At 38.0% G+C, this 17,378-nt stretch overlaps 1 protein-coding gene across 1 annotated transcript; it reads left to right on the forward strand.

Annotated features, from left to right (window-relative positions):
- Positions 1-6,945: 6,945 nt before the first annotated feature.
- Esm1 (endothelial cell specific molecule 1) lies at positions 6,946-14,553 on the forward strand. Its single transcript, XM_027938156.2, has 3 exons — positions 6,946-7,468; positions 10,753-10,902; positions 13,074-14,553. The coding sequence occupies exons 1-3, from the start codon at positions 7,168-7,170 to the stop codon at positions 13,172-13,174; spliced, it is 552 nt and encodes a 183-aa protein (XP_027793957.1). The 5' UTR covers positions 6,946-7,167; the 3' UTR covers positions 13,175-14,553.
- Positions 14,554-17,378: the final 2,825 nt, after the last annotated feature.

Below are 17,378 nucleotides of genomic sequence, written 5' to 3' on the forward strand. Positions count from 1 at the left end.
TTTTTTTACAGACTCTTGGCCTCTGGGTCATAAGACCATTGGTAATGTAGCATTTCTCAAAAGATAGCTCTTCTAGGGTCCTTGAGAGTCTTCCAAATGCTTGGTACTCAACCTGCAAGTCCTAATGTGCACATGGTCAATGACACCTACAATATGATGGCTGAATCTGAACTTCATAGACACTGACATAGGAAGATATATACCTTAGAATCAGTGAAACATGCTAAAAAATTCATGTGCATGATATAATTAAAAATCCTAGGCAATCCCTCAAAGGTAATAGGCTTTTTCTGTTAAAAATCTTTAGAATTCTTAAGTACTTACTCTACTATTTTGAAGAGATGTGAAGGGGAAAACCAGTTTAGAGGTTTCTTAAAGTTTTCAGTTTCTCAGAATCAACTGGTACATTTGTAAAAACTTTTCATTCCCAGGCCCACCCTGGACCCATCAAATTGGAATCCCTGGCTGTGGCCTTTTGGACAAGCTCCCAGGTTGCTCTGATATAGGTGGTCTGGGGAACTGTTTTGAGAACCACTGAACAGAGTCCTGTCTTCATGATACCCTCAAGTGTCATGTATGCTCAAGCTCTCAGATCTTGGGTTTTGGGACTTCCTAAAGTCCATGGCAGACAGAAAAAGAAAAAAAAAAGCAAGTTACTTTTGTTTTTAAGAAAGTCACTGTGTGGCCCTTCATTGTGAACATCCCAGGAATAAAGGAGTTGAGATTTAGACACCAGATTAAAGAGATGAAACTGAAACTGCCAGTTCCTTAAAAAGTCCTAAATGAGGATCTTGGAAGTTATCCTTCCTATTTCTGTTTTTCAAGTGACTAACTTTGACCTTTTTAAAAAAATTTGATTATTTATTTAGCCCACATGCCATATAAAAGGCTAATGCTCTCATTGCTAGACAAGCTGATGAGTCTAGTGAGGGTGGTCCTGATTTATATTTTATTACTTATAAAAGGGGTCAGTTGAAGGTTAGGCAAAGGAAGTGCCACGTATTAGACAAGCAAAGTAGCAGAATCATTTCCTATGATTCTTACGTTAATCAGAAATCCATCTTTTAAAAATTCCTAGTAGAAATTCCAAATCTCTTAGTAGTAACTTCTAACATGGCCTATTAACTCTGTGTTCTTTTGTGTTAGACAGTTCTAAGGTTTAACTGATTTCCAATGCCTAAGCTAATACTTTAGGAAACCGACGTTTTAAAAAACTCTTTTAACCTAAAAGAGTTTTGTGAGTGTTTAGTCATGTCAAACTGGAACAGGGCGAGGCAGGCTCCTAAGAGGAGTGGGTGAGTTTATCTAAGGAAGAATGCTGAAACTTGGTCATTGTGGTTTTCTGTGAATTAAGTGAATGAAAAACTGGATCATTTTGTAAAAAGTGAGAGGAATGGAGAAATGAGTGAGTCTCGCTCGAGGCAGATACACTTTGGCCTGTTTTCTTTCAGGTATAAATTGTCTTATAGAATAAGTAACAGTGTTTCACACCTGCATGGTCATTTAGAGTCGAACCATGTTTTCACATATATATTTCCCCTTCCATCTTCAAAACATCTTTTTGAGAAAGGGAATGCACTTCTCTTTCTTTTTACTGGAGAAAAAGGGCTTCATGTTAATCAGGAAGGCTGATTGGTATCTCACCAGGACTGATGGTGGAACTGGGATTCCAACTTGGGTCTTCTGGTTCTGAGTTCAGAGCTCCTTTTGCAATTCATGTTGTTTCTTCTTCTTTTTCTTTTTGTATCAGAGCAGTGCATGGCACTTTTGGATATAGGTTAATATTTGAAGGTAGAGGGATACTCCGTGACTGAAATCTCTTGCAGATGGATTCATAAACCCAGAACCCTAATTTAAAAATGAGCCAGCTGTTAGAAAAACTTGCCTAGACACTTTTTATGTTTGAGCTTGCCAGAACTGGGGCAAGGGGGAGAGACATCTGGAGACAACCCGAGAGCTCCTCAGGTGTTCCCAAGTCTAAACCACCTGGCTCTAAACAAATTCCTAGCAGTGTAGCCCAAAGTTGAAGTTTCTAGATTTGACCAGGGTTAAAAAGAAACCTGAATCTGGCAACTTCCTCAGAATCCACTGGAGTCAAAGATGTGGCTATGGAGACAAAATTCTCTGAGTGCCCAGAGATTCTGGGTTGAGGTTTATAGCAGACACTGTGGATGCCAGGTCCTTATCACACTCACTTGTAGACCTCTATACTTGTGGGTCCCAAGGGCAACTCTGAGGGTGCCCTAGCTGCCCAAAGTGTAGACTTGTTTCTTAGTACAAATCCAAGAGCCTGTACCCAGGCAGGAGGCCCGGTTCAAACAGGTGCGCTTCACTGACTCTTCCAAACACATGTAGGTTTTGGAAACTGCCTGTAGTTTTGAAAATTGTCTTTATTAAAAAATTGAAGCTTAGAGAACTGTAAAGGTATTTCTTTTGGAGAAATATTTGCTCTAAGACCTAAGTTCACTTATTAAGAATGCAGCAAATCTTCAAAAATTAGACTCTTATGATAATGGTCATGATACTTTCTTGGCTGTTGCACTATTTGGTCCTCTTAATTCATTATTGAGGTAGAGAGAGAAGAGGGCTAAGGTATGTGGCATGTGACTTGCCTAAGATCACATAGCTTGCTAGTGGCAGAGCTGTGTCTAGTACTCCCCAGGCCCTCGCCTTTGACCACTTACTGTTCCTGCCATGATCCTCTGCCCTCTGACAGATGTATTTTGTCAGAGTCCCTTGACTCCGAGGGCTCCCATGAACTTCTCGGGTGGCACATGGTACTGCCAATCCCCAAAGGTCAAGAGGACCAAGTAGGTTAGTTGTGTGAGAGCTGACAATCATTGCTCAGACTCTGTTCAATGCCCAGTGGCTTCTGCTATTTCTGGAAACCTCTGCTTCCTTCCAACAGAGAAACACTCAGCTCTGCAAGTCAACCCTGCCCTCCTAAGAACCAGGTGCTCCCTTTGCCTCTCTTGGTGGAAAGACAGAGAAGGGGAACATATTTATGCCCATTTCAACTTGTGCTCTCTGAAAATGATTTTGAGAAAAGCTGGTTACATATATGTATTTCTTAAGTATTAAGCTCCTAAAATATGCTAGACCTTGCATTAGGCACATACCAAAATGTCACAGCTGGTGTCAGAGCAGGAAGACTTTCGGATGCAAACATATACACCCACACACACACACACACAAGGAAAAACTAAACTGAAATACCTAAAAGGTGTCACATATTAAAAATCTGCTTGTAAACGTCTGTTCTTGCTCCTTGGAAATGTTTGCCTTCAAGGCTGTCTTTGCAACTCAATTTAAATCAAACTCATCCGGTAGAGATGGGTTGTTAGGAAGGCACAGTTAATGTGATATAATCAGCTTGACCATGAACCATCTCCTGAGGATTTGGAACCTACCCAGAACTTTTACCACTGGATCATCTTTGCCTATCAGAAATAAATCCTTGGCATTTGGTTGAAATCAATCACTATTTGCAAATTAAAGTAGAAAATATCAGCGTAATTACGTAGGCTTATTTTCTTGGTTGGCACAATACCAAATTTAAGGAAAAAATCGCTGCATTTTAAATGTATGGTCATGCTGGGTTGAATAGTGATTTGGTTTTATCATTTCTCTATCCCAGTTCAGAAGACCACTTGCTATGTCCTGTGAATCTAGAGGTGGTTTGGTGTAACCCCACTAGAGCTTGAACTTACATTTAAAAAAAAACATTAATTTTTTCGTTATAAGTGGACACAATATCTTTATTTTATTTGTATGTGGTGCTGAGGATCGAACCGGGTGCCTCACACATGCTAAGCGAGCACCCTCTACCACTGAGTCACAACCTCAGCCCCTTGAATTTACATTTTTGGAAGATTTTTGGTACCAGGGATTGAACCCGGGGTGCTTAACCACTGACACATGCTAAGCGAGCACTCTACCACTGAACCACAATCCCAGCCCCTTGAATTTACATTTGTGGAAGCTTTTTTTGGTACCAGGGATTGAACCCGGGGTGCTTAACCACTGAGCTACATCCCCAGCCCTTTTTTTGTATTTTATTTAAAGGCAGAGTCTTGCTGAGGTGCTTAGGGCCTTGCTGAGTTGCCGAGGCTGGCTTTGAACTCATGATCCTCCTGTCTCAGACTCCTGAGCTCTTGAGATTATAGGCGTGTGCTACTGAGCCTGGCTGAATTTTTGGAATTTGAAAACTTGTCCTTTTTTTTTTTTTTTAACTCTTTATTGTACAACTGCTGCACAGGCAGAGCAAGCTGAGAGATGGGCCAGTTCCCAGCACAAAGCAAGTCAACCATGAGCTCAAGGTCAAGTTTTGCTTTTACCTTAATTTTGGGGGGAGGCTGAAAATTAAATTGGCTTCTTGGTTATTCATGCTCTGACTTCCTATCCCTTTATTAATTCCTAATTTTCTTAATGGAATTGGTTGATCTGAGCTCAAGGTTATAGGAAGATAGAAAAAAAAATGGATAAAAATACCATAGGGATTTTGCTGGGTTTTAGAAGGAATTGAAGGTTTTCCCAAAATGAGTCAGTTGTTAGATACTATGAATTGAGATAGTTCTGTCATTGATGAACTTTACTGATGCTATTTCATCTAGGCTTTGTTTGTTTTACTGTTATGAATTTCATACTCTCAATTTTCATCTTCTCTATTTAGTTGTCATTTACCAATGGCAGTATCAATTTGGTTTCCCTTTATCCATAGTGGAAAATATTTAAAACTTTGTATGCTCTTCAGTTGTACAAAATTCACTCCATGCCTTGTGAATCATACCTTGTATTGCTCACCACTTTACCCATCTGGGCCACTTGTTTGTCATCTATATATATTTGATTTTGAAATCCTTTTTCTAGTCTCCAAGCCCATTCATCTCAGGGCTGGAGTCTTGGCTTTATTAACTAACCATTTATTAACTATGTGCTGTTGGATGAGTTACTTAACTTCTCCAGGGCTCAGTTTTCTTATCTCAAATATGGGTATAAGAATAGTATCTAGTTCTGGATGTTGTTTTAAAGGTTAAATGTGTAATCTACATAAAGTGCTTAGTATAGTGTCTCATCCATAGTAAGAATTCTACAAAGGTTAGGTAGGTATTATTATTAACTACTATTTCAGATAGCCACTCTCTCCTCAGAAAGTGGTGTTCAACAAAGTTTGAACAAGAAACCTTTCTTAGGATCAACCTAAATTGTGAACCATTGGAGATACTGGCCATGGAAACTTGATTGTATTATAATAAGCAATTGACTGTGAGGCTTTGGGATTAAATTGACAGTTTGAGTCAATCTCTGACATTATGGCAGAATTGGGGCAAATTATTTGACCTCTCTCTGACTCAACTTCTCATTCAAAAAGTAGACATGATAATAATTACTTCATAATATTGTGGTGAGGGGCAAGTGAAACATGTGAAATGTTTAAGAACAGGGTTTGGTACATAATATATGCTCAATAAATATTATCCATTATTGAAAACAGTAAATCAGTGTTCCACCCATTATGTACATGTTTGTTTCTGGAGAGATGAATTTAAAGATAAATGTAAAGAGATGAATATAAAGAATTTCAAAGTAGATGGTCTTGGAAAATTTGGGAAATTTGGAAGCTAAAACTCTTGCCTTCTTTCCCACTTCCTCAATTCTCTGCACTCCTCCTGCTCCCTGCACCCACTAATATTTTATTCACAAAAGCAGAGACCAGGCCTCTCTGCCCTGTCTTTTGGAGAATCTCAGAGGTTGACTAACCTAATGCTGTCAATTCTCAAGAGAGGAAGCTGAGTCCTGTAGATTTCCCACAGCTAATTTCAACAGACCACTTTGCTGGGTCATTTATTTACCAGATGACTATGGGTTTGTTTCTATTTTGACAAGTGGGAAGGGGGGTTTATAATCCAACACATGGTTGGTGTAAGAAAACCCCTCTGTTTTCTTCCATCTTGCTCTTTCTGTGCCGCAAACCTTGCTCAATAAAGCCCTGGTCCAGTCAATATTTCAAGAGACCTCGTCTGTTTTCTGCAGTGGGACCTATGCCCTGTGACCTTCCATAGCATGAAGACCTTGCTTCCTGATGGGTAATGTTTTTCCTTGCTCGGGACTTGCTGGAGCTTATTCTCATTGCCCTGCTGGCTCGTTTGTTTCCTTGGGCTGGCTGCCTTGTTTGGCGGTTTTTAGCAAGGGCTCTGATAGATGCCAGGAGGTGAGGGAAGGGCTCCCGACGGACTCGATCATTGGTCGAGCAGACTCAGTGATGGATGAGCCTCTCTCCAGGGAGTTTTGGGTCAGGAGAAGTCCAACAGATAAGTTTCTCCAGAATGGAGTAAGCCAGAAACAGCACCAGTAAGATCTTACCTCTCTTGTGGCTTTTCGTGTTGATTTTAAAGGAAATTCTCAGCTGCAGTTCCACATCTTACTAAGAAACACAGCTACATCCACGATAGACTTAGACATATGTGACACAAATTGCTTTAGAAATAATGTTCAGAGGAGAAGGGCAGGAGGAAGGAAGAAAGGGTCTTTAAAAAATCCCTATCAAAATATTTTCTTTCTTCTAAGTATTGAAAAGGCACAATATAACCCTTTCTTCTTCCAAATGATCTCATAGCTATTTATTGAGGGGAAATACCAAATGCTTATTATTATTTTTTTCTTTTACAGAAGCTTCTTCGGTCTTGATGATTCATGTCGATATCATTTTCCTCCCAACTACAGAGACTCTGAGACAAAGCTACACCCCAAGTGATATGCCGGTGTCAGAACAATTCCTGTCCTGAAGGGGGGTGTGCAACCTTCTTTATTATTCCCCCTTCACAGACGTCCTTGAGCCCTTGAGACGGATGTGAGTGAGTTTTTCAGCCCTCATGCAAAACAACCATCTAAACATAACAGATGACATCAGCTTGGGCTTTTCAATTCCTGGATGGCAGCAGTGTGTTAATCCAGCCTTCATCCTGGATTTCATAAACTAAAACAAGAGAGGCTGGCAGGAGGACAGCGCTGCTGCTGGGTTGAGGAAATTGATGACGGGGAAGCATGCGGGCAACCCAGTGTATAAAACTCATAAACGTGTAGGCAGAGGCTCAGCTACCACTTTGGACTCTGCTTGCTACCAGCAAAGACCACAACTCGGAGCCGAGCCTGAGCCCACAGAGAAACATGAGGAGCCTCTTGCTGCTGACCACACTCCTTGTACCTGTGCACCTGGCTGTGGCTTGGAGTGTCAAGTACGCCGTGGATTGCCCAGAACATTGTGACAGTAGTGAGTGCAGAAGCAATTTGCACTGCAAGAAGATGGTGCTGGACGACTGTGGCTGCTGCCAGGTGTGCGCTGCAGGGCTGGGAGAAACCTGCTACCGCACGGTCTCAGGCATGGATGGCGTGAAGTGTGGCCCGGGGCTGAGGTGTCAGTTTTACAGTGAGGAGGATGATTTTGGTGAAGAGTTTGGTATCTGCAAAGGTAAAGAGTGACCCCTTGCTTCCTCCATCCAGGGCTCCCTGAGGGCTTGTAGGTAGTTTGGGAGGTGAGGTGGCTTTGCTCTTCAGGATGAAGAGGGAAGATGCAGGTCCCCTACAGGTGTTGTCCTGGGAGGAAAACTACATACAACATAGAAACCAGTGTGCAGGGAGCATAGAATGAAATGTAGCTCTGTACCCATTATGATTAGGAGATTTAAGAAAGTTGCAATGGAAGATGCATTACCTCTTTTTCTGGAAAACTTTAGAAATTTAACAAGTAATCTGTTATGAATGCTTTTAGGTGCTCTCTCCTGTCAAGGCAGAGATTACAGAGGTCTCACCAGATAACCTCTTGGAGTGGTTTCTAGTCCCCAGATTTAGTGAGTCTTTGATCTTGAAAGGGTCCACAGGGTGGAGAGGAGAGCTCCAGTTCGAATCTTTCTGATGAATGCTAATGTGTGTGATGGGATAAGGAGGGTTTAAGTCATCTAAAGAAATAGCTCACCTTCTTGCAGGAGTCTCTGGGACTATAAAACAAACCTCATTCCACTTTATAAAGATTTTTGTTAACTAGGAAAATAGCAGTTGGTCTAAGAAAAGCCAAAAATAACAGTAAAGAAAAATAAAAATTGAAAAGTCTATAAAGAATAAGGTCAGCTGTTTTATAGACTTAAAGGGAAACTTTATCAGATTGAAATTATAGTTAAATGATACAGTTAAGCATTTGTAGAGTTTATTTAAAACTTAATGACTAAGGTTCAAAATGTTTAAAATTTTAAAAATGTTTAAAATCAAAAGAATGGTGATTAAATATGCTCCATTCATAATCTCCTTAAGAGCTTTTACAAAGGCACAACTCATGTTGTAACAATATCAGATGTACAATAAAGGTAACTTGTCAAAATTCTGAGAAATTTCTAAATTTTCATATCTTATGTATTAATCCAATTGTATTCTTTTCTGAGATAATCATCCAGAGTTAAGCTAATCCATTAATTTTCCTTCCTTTTAGAAAATAATTTATAAGTGAATACATTAATCTGTAAAACCTATGAAAGGTCAGAAAATAAATTCTTGGACTATTGGGATAATTTTGTTTTTGTGCTTAGATTATTTTTGCTTATAACCAGTAAGACGTAGAATATTGAGTAAATATTTTCTTTGGTGAACAGATACACTTCTGTTTCTTTCAACTGAATAGGAACTGCATTTTCTGCAAATCACGGTGCTTATCAGTCAAGAAAACAGTACCTCACATAAGGAAATTAAGGAGGAAGTGGTTAACACAATCATGCTTATGATATAGCCAGTATATACAGTGGATTGCTTTTTCTCTTGGCATAGAAATGCCTTTTGTAAATGTGATGATACATGTACAATTGCATTAGTATAAAGAATCAAGCTGTAAGGTACTTGGAATTTTTAGCACTCTCATTTCTACTGAATGATTGAGGATGATATTAATGAGACACATTTTAAAAAATTCATTTTTGGATTCCTCTTTTTAGCATCCTTCAGATTGTTGACAAATTCTGTTTTTCTCTCTGCTGGATATAATGAGAACAGGTCAGACTTAGATATTCTAGGTAGAGATGTTCCATTTTGTTGTAGGAAATCTCCCTCTCTTAGCTTTTCTATAGAATACCCATAAAACTATACAATTCAACTGCATATCCAAATGTTTTCTAAATATTCAAATGCTTGCTTTTAGGCTGCTCAGATAACAATTATGTAGCCAACACATATTTATTGAACACTTACTATGCATCCAGCACTGTTGGATATATCAGGGGATACATTAGAAGTGTAACTGAAAATTTGGCTAAACTTTTATTTTTCGATTTCACTGCAAGCATAATTAAATTCCAATCTTGTGTTCTTTTCTCCTAGAGGTTTTCTCAGGATTCCTTTTAAGGATTTCTTCCCAGCAAGAGGACAGTGTACAAAAGCAGGATCCTCTGTAATCTGAAGGATGGTGAAAAGAGCACTCCTAAATCTTTATAAAAATGTACTTAATGGGACTGGAATTGTAGCTCAATGGTAGAGTGCTTGCCTAGCATGTGTGAGGCACTGGGTTTGATCCTCAGCACCACATGAAAATAAATCAATAAAATAAAGACATAGTGTCAATCTACAACAAAAAAAATTTAAAATTGTATTTTATTAATATCCATCTTGATCATTCTGGGGATTATTGGGTTGCTAAAGATCCAGATACCTCACAACTTGTTTCTCTACCTATGTGTGATTGTACATTTATATTTTCATGCCAGGAGAATATATAGTCTACATTTATTCTGCTGGCTTTTACAGACCAGTTGAGATGCTGTTTATGTCATTTAACTATGTCTTCTTAACAAATGACTGTCTTCTTTATCTCAGTGTAGTATGTTTTAGTTGAAGTATAAAAACAGTGAAGCTCTAAAGGCTTCCAGTTCTTGATAAGTCTATAAAAGCTAAACTTTCTTGTTCATTTTGCATCTTGCATCTTAGCTTGGCTGAGAATTTTACTAGTGAACCCTCCTAACAACTGGGGGAGTTAGGTTGGTTGTACTGCTTATTCAGACAGATAAGGAACTTTACAAGGGTTGAAGCAGTTTGGGGGTTGATTGCTTCCTGATGAGCTGAGGTGACAGTTCTCTTATCCCTGGTTAGTTTGAAGACCTTTGCTATACATTTAAAACTGTAACTTGTCAGTGAATAGAGTGGATTCAAAGACAGCATGACATGTTTTAAACTCTGAGGAGCTGATGTATATGTCCATTCAATTTCTTTTTTTTTTTTTAGCTTTGTACATGCTAGGCAAGCACTCTACCAGCCTTTAATTTCCCATCTTCACTGAGCTACTACAGAGATAACCTGTGAGAATCTGTCTGTTGACATCTAAGCAGAAAATAAACAGAATTAAGACAGGTCCAAGGAGACTGGCTGTGTGTAGCTGTCTTCAGTTAACCTTTACATCATTACACTAAGCTGGGAGCATCCATTGTCTGATCTTACTGTGTGATTTCACTTTTATAACCCAAAGTTATAAAATTTATGACTTTACACATTTTATAAAGTAATTCATGAATTTTATAAAGCTGTAAATTTAAAAGTTGATTCAAAGCCTGGGTTTTCAAGAATTGGATTTCATTGTACAATCAACATTCATGAGGTTGGTTCAAATCCTCAGGCAATCACGCAGGGCTGCTTGGATGGAGGCTTATGCACACACACACACACACACACACACACACACACACACACACACGGGTACCTCTCTAATCCTTCCTCTGCCCTCAGACTGCCCCTACGGCACCTTCGGGATGGAATGCAAAGAAACCTGCAACTGCCAGTCGGGCATATGTGACAGGGTGACCGGCAAATGTCTGAAATTTTCTTTCTTCCCATATTCATCAACCAAGTCTTCCCGGAGATTTGTTTCAAGCACAGGTAAGAATTTATTCTGGTCTGGCATGGCAACAGTAGTCTCATTTCTAGTTTTTAAAACTTAAAAAAATGCCAGTGAGTAGAATAAAACATTGATTTGAATGATCTTGTTTCCTTGATTGTACTCAGGAAAAGGTGGGTGGTAGTTGAGTTTGGTTGCTGTTGTTATTTTCTAAAATAATCCCGTTAATAATTTTGAGAATATATACTATAATTTCTCATAAAGTTAACCCATTTTATATGGAGGATACATAGGATTGATTACTAAAAAATCTGTAATAAAAATAACCAACTGAGATATGCAAAGTTCTTTAAATTCTTCAGTGATCTGTTTTATATATTTACTAGACAAAACTATTTCTCTCCCAACCAACTTCACATAGAAAATGTACTTTGAGGAATTTATTGGATAGGGTTTAAGAGCCAAGATAAAAAAAATAGAGAACATTTTTTTTTAACCCGATGGAAGCATTTAAATGGAAGCATTCCAAGCATGTATTTTTACGGATTTGGGAGAGGATAAGAAATACTAACTGTAAATCAAATTTGGGAAATGAATGAATTTGTAGTTATGCTCACATGCTGCTTATAGGTCATGTACATTTCTTACACAGTTGTGAGAAGATAAGGAATATATAACCTAATAAGACGGTACCATGAACATATTTGGTTATCAAGTTGATAAATGGCCTGGCTCATAGAGCTTTACTAAATTGAAATTGACCATTAAAAAATGACATATATTTAAATAAATAAAATAATAAAAGACATGTATCACTAAAGCATATTTGTCTATGCACAGAATGGTGACTATAATTAATAATGCACTATATGTTTCAAAATTGCAAAGAGTAGATTAAATATTTCCACCACCAAAACCTGGCATGAGAGGTGACTGATTTGCTAGTTGTATTTAATCATTATACACTCAAAATATCACACCATGCCCCAAATATATATAATTATTGTAGAACATTTAAAATACAGATGCCTTGAAAACAGATACTATTTTGCTTGATGGACATTCATGATAGGCAGCACAAAAATATTTTCACTTTTATACCAGAAATAAATATTGAGATTCTTATTAGACATTTTTTGGAAAAAGCATTTGGTTTTCTCCTTTTTCTGATCTGGAGTATTTAAAGATTATTAATTCATCTTGGTAAACCTTAGGTTCAAGATGGAGAACAGAAAGTTCTAAAGATTGTGGACAGGTTGCCCAGGGACCCCCTGCTTAGTTGTGCACTTCCTACATGAGACTTTCTGGATTTGAATGCTACAGTTTACAGGGCATCACCTTTTGAGAATAGATTAAATGGCTCCAAGGTTTACCAGCATAGGTTCTCTCAGAGGTCCCTTCCATTCCCTAATTGCTTGAGGTTGTCTTCTCCAACATTCTTGGCAGATGGGTTTCCTTACCCTAGTTGTCCCATTTATTTATTTATTTATGTATTTGTTTGTTTATTTTGTTAGCATCCTAAGACTGGGAATTCACAAGTAACTTTTTAAAATTTATTTTTTACTGGGGTGAGTGAGGATTAAGATCTGAAATATTTCATGAATTTATATGCATTTGTCTCCTAGGTCACACTCATCTTCTTATAGCATTTCATTTCAGGATGTGCACACTGAAGCAAGGACATGTAGCAGAAAGTTTCATTTTAGAAAATTCTAAATATTATAACTTTTCTTGTGTGTAAAGCAAGAAATAGCTATATAAAAATTATACTTTTTGATCTGCCTTCTGGAATCATACCACAAAGTTAATCCCTCTTCTCTAAAGTTAGTATAAAAATCCTACTTAGAAATCTATCCTTACAGCATTTGCTCATACCATAAATATTTATTAAGTTCCTACTATGTTCCAATTGTTGTTGTATATGATGGGATGTTAGAGCAAATGAAAGAAAGTCCCTCCTTCATGGAGTTGAAATTATAGTGGTAGAGTGAGATAATACAGAAAAAATAAAGAAAAAAATAATGTATAAGATAATGTCAGGTAATATTAGGTTTATAAACAGAAATAATGCAAAAGTGTTATTTTAGATAGGAGGTACTGATATAGAGCATAGAATCTTGACTCTATTAAAATTAAATAAAAACAAAAAAAATTGTGTTTGGTCTTTGAGTTTTAGCCATGTGGATATTATCTGTATTCCTTCTAATTTCAGAGCTTGACTTGGCATCTGGAGATGGCAATGCTGTCAGAGAAGAAACTGTGAAAGAGAATGCTGCTCAGTCCCCTGTAATGAAATGGTTGAATCCACGCTGATCCTGGGTGGGATTTTCAAGAAAAGCTTCTATTTTAATGATTGTTCAACACTCAGCCAACATTTAAAAATTTGTCTTGATTATAGCATATGGATAAATAATTTTTGGAGGTCAAGTATGATTCAGGGTAGATTCAGAAAAAAGAAAGTAGGCTACTTACAATCCATAAAATGCATATGATTGAACACATTTAGATATTTGTTAAATATTTGAATGCATATAGATTTGTTAAATGTGTGTGTATAGTATCAATGAAGAACTAAAAAATGCAATTTAGATAATCTTATATGGAGCCAGGTCAAAGAGAAAGCTAGTCAAAGGTGAAGACCACAGTGACCCCATGGGGGTTGTTTGACTTGGATGTACATTAATGTTAGGATACGTAAAGGAGGAACAGGCAGAAGCAAGAGAAGGTAGGGATGGGAGTGAGAGTGGGGATTATAATATTTAGCTTTTCCTTGTGGTAGCTTCAGTAGAACCTAATTTAATTGGGAGGATGGGTGGGGGGTGAAATTAAAAAATAAAGAAACAAACTAGAAAACCCCTGATGTGTGATGTTTAAAACTTGTGGGTATTTGACCTTGAATTGGGGTTGTTGCCAATGCAGCACTCAGGTGGGTTGAAGGATGGTTCTGGGGCAGAGGATCAACAATACATTTCCATCAGTGTTTAAAGAATGCCTCATCTGAGATAGTACTAGGGAGTGTTTTGCCTGCTGGGGGGTGGGGAGGGATGAAGGTAAATATTTATATATTTTTATAAACAAATATGTTTAATACAAGTCATCCTCCATGCTCATATTCATCACCCTCTGGGGGCAATGAACATGAAACCACTTGTTTAAAATAGTTGCAATAAAGGTGTAACTCTATAAGGCTTTCAAACATCTGAGGCTGGAAAATATAGCTATTGCAAAGTAACAGTAATTAGTACAAGAGAAAAGAAAAATTTAGTCACTCTAGATTTATAAAATATCAAAAAGCGAACAACAGAGGGAATTTACTAAAAAGAAAGTGTGATGACTTATATGTATTTAAAATCTAAAGTAGACAATAACTGATTAGGAGGTTTGGAACTGAAAAGTCAATTTCAGCAGGAAACATCAACTTAAAAATATAGTGTATTTTCATATTTGTTTTCAAACTTGATTGACAAGTGGAAATAGGAGTACAGTTGGGAGGATCTTAGCACAAACAGGACTGTTGTACTAGATGTTGTTAGGAAATATTTGCAGAAGTGTTTTATTTGGAGTAAAGAACTTATTTAAGATTTATTTCCCTATTTACCTATATTTTGTTCTCAAAGTTTGCCATCAGAGTTGTGAATGTGTGTGTGGGAGGGTCTTTGAATGTAAGCAGTATAAGCTGTTAGGTTTTGTTTTAAAAGGACAAGTTTCTTATTGTTCAATAAAATGAAAAGACACAGCTGTTCCATGTCAATTGACTTTGTTAAATTGTTAAATCTTATTTATATAATGAATAAGAACTCTTTAATGCATATTAAATGATAAGCTCTTCAACTGCATTTTCTGCTACAGATAAACATCCTCCATGAAAACAGGAGGCTAGAATATTTATTTCTTTGCCTCACATCTTTGGTCTACTCATCCTTTAGATCTTTCTAAAGAGTAGGTTCCTATGTATTCATCCATTTTACAGAGTTTTACTTCTACCCCTGTGGGTTTTTTTTTAAACCACCACCACCATCACTTGTGATGTTATAAGGAAGTTGTAGATCTAGGACCTGAAATGATGATTTCCACGTCACTGATGGCTCCTTCATACAACACTGAAATACTAAACGTAAGAATATATTTAGTTTTGTTTTCTCTTCCTGGATTTCAACTTCTTTGAAGGCAGAAACCTTGCCATTTAACAGCTACTGCACCTTATTCTATGTTCTGTGAGGAAACCTCCAATAGTAAATAACAAGCAGTTGTTAGCTGAAGGTTACAGTTCTAAAAATGTCAACCTATTTCCACTTTCTACAGTTTGGTATCTCATTCGTATTCTCACTCACAATCATTACTTAGTATTTTATTTTCGTATTGCTTCTAATATTTTTCAAAATGGTTGTACTTTTAAAAATGTGGCCAAAAGACAAACCATTCTGTACCTGTGAAAGAAGAGAGTAGCTTCGGGTTTGAAATTTGAGAGTATCATATCAAAGAATGGCATACTCAGCTTTATGGGCAAATGATGAAATCTTTTAAGTGAACTGATAATATGCTAGAAAAGTTATGTCTGTATGAAGGAAAAACATTCAGTTTTTCTTAGGTTGGAAGAAACATGGTATGAATGTGATACAAAGTTATATCAATGAAAGTTCCTCATTTTCTTATTAAATTAAAACAAATCACTGACATCTTTACTTTCACCTGTACGTAATGAAGTTTCAGGACATGCTCTTAGGGAGGTTACTTAAAGAATCTGCTGTCTTGGCTTCAAGTTCAGGCTACAGTTCCATGTTCCTTTGTGTGGGCAGTAAAATAAGAGCTAGACTCGGGCATGACTGGCCTGTGTTCCTGGCTCAGCAGTAACCACCCGTGTGACCTTGGACAATGTATAAGATAGCTTTTCATCGCTGTGTCCAAAATACCTGACAAGACCAACTTAGAGGAGAAAAAGTCTATTTTGGCTCTTCATTTCAGAGATTCAGTTCATGGACAGCCGACTCGATTGCTCTGGGCCCAAGGTGAGGCCAAACATCATTCTGGAAAGGCATGGTGGAGGACAGCTGCTCACCTCATGGAGGCTAGGAAACAGAGAGGGCGAGGAAGGGGCTGGAGAGAGGATAAACCTTCCAGGGCACACACCCAATGACCTACCTCTTCCAGCCATTGCCCCACCTACATCTCACCTCTTAACAGTTCCTGCATTAGCACAGAAGCTTTTGGGGACACCTCATACCCAAACCATAACACACAATAACGTGGAACAAAGGTGGGCCCATCTGCACCGGGTTGTGGCCATGTTTTCTAGATGTCCAGCTTTACAAGACTGTGACTGGGCCTCTTCTTGCTCTTTACTCCCAAAGCGAGTACTTGTGTATCCTCAATTGCTCTTGTGGTCTTTTGAACATATTCTTCATAGCTGTGGTCTCCAAAATATTTGTATTCTCCATGCCTCTGATTGTACACTTTTTGATTTTTTGAGAATGTAATTTTTAAATTACATGTTTATGATAGTATTAATACATTGAATTCACGTTATAATACAGATGAACTTCAAAAACACGCTTAGTCAAAGAAGCCAGTAACAAAAGGCTATATAGTGTGTGATTCACTTACACACTCAAACTAGAAACTTCAAAAGGATGGGTTAAGAAATATAAATAGAAGTTCTGAGATTTTCTTTCTGCATTCCAGGGACCATTCTGGGAAATACTGAGGAAACCAAAAATACAACAATGACAACAACAAACAAAAACCCTAAAACAAAACAAAAACAAAATATCATGGATTGGTGGTCTCTGATGAGGTCCAACCTCATTTGATATTGGAGAGAAATCAAGCTGGTACACCAGTATTTCTAGAATTATGGGTGAATGGGTGGGTAGATAGATAGGAGGAGAGCAGGGCAGAAGGGAAATGGGATGGGTGAATGGATGGCTGGAGGAAAGCTGCTCACCTCATGGCGGCTAGGAAACAGGGAGAGCGAGGAAGGGGCTGGAGAGAAGGTGAACCTTCCAGGGCACACAAGTAACAGGCCTCTGCCATCACCAGAGCAGTGGCTGCTTAAGAAGCAGACAGTATTCCCCTCCCTTTCATCTGCCAGTTCCCCTGCCTCCCTCTATGCTGCCTGTTGGTATGTGAGGTGATTGCGAAAAATAGGGGTCTCCACTGGAGTCAGTGAATCTGGCAAATAAGGTTGTCCAGGGCAGCAAAGGGAGCACTTCCCCCTCAGGTACTAGGGAACATCACCAGTGGTAGCAAAAGGGGTAAGGTAATTCCCATGTAGCCAAACTAGGTTCTCATTTCTTGTGAGAAGCAATTTGGGAGGAGTTCTATTTCTATCCTGCATTTTAGTCCTTTCTTTTACCCTGATCTCCTAAGGAATAAAGGATCCATGTATGTAATTCAGCATTACACAGCTACTTAAAAGGAGAATTCGTTATTTCTGATTCCCCCAGTTATCCTAGTCATTAAACTAATGCCTCACATTAAAAGGGTGCATTATATAGAGTAGTGGTTTTTAAATGTTAGC

Source organism: Marmota flaviventris, chromosome 5 (genome assembly GCF_047511675.1).
Source record: "Marmota flaviventris isolate mMarFla1 chromosome 5, mMarFla1.hap1, whole genome shotgun sequence".
In the NCBI taxonomy this organism is placed as follows: domain Eukaryota; kingdom Metazoa; phylum Chordata; class Mammalia; order Rodentia; family Sciuridae; genus Marmota; species Marmota flaviventris.

Excerpts from the sequence above, each read along its gene's own strand:
- Esm1 (XM_027938156.2), top strand. The coding sequence starts at position 7,168 with ATGAGGAGCCTCTTGCTGCTGACCACACTCCTTGTACCTGTGCACCTG. Across the intron at positions 7,469-10,752 it reads AGAGTTTGGTATCTGCAAAG|ACTGCCCCTACGGCACCTTC; the intron begins GTAAAGAGTGAC and ends CTCTGCCCTCAG. Across the intron at positions 10,903-13,073 it reads GAGATTTGTTTCAAGCACAG|AGCTTGACTTGGCATCTGGA; the intron begins GTAAGAATTTAT and ends TTCTAATTTCAG.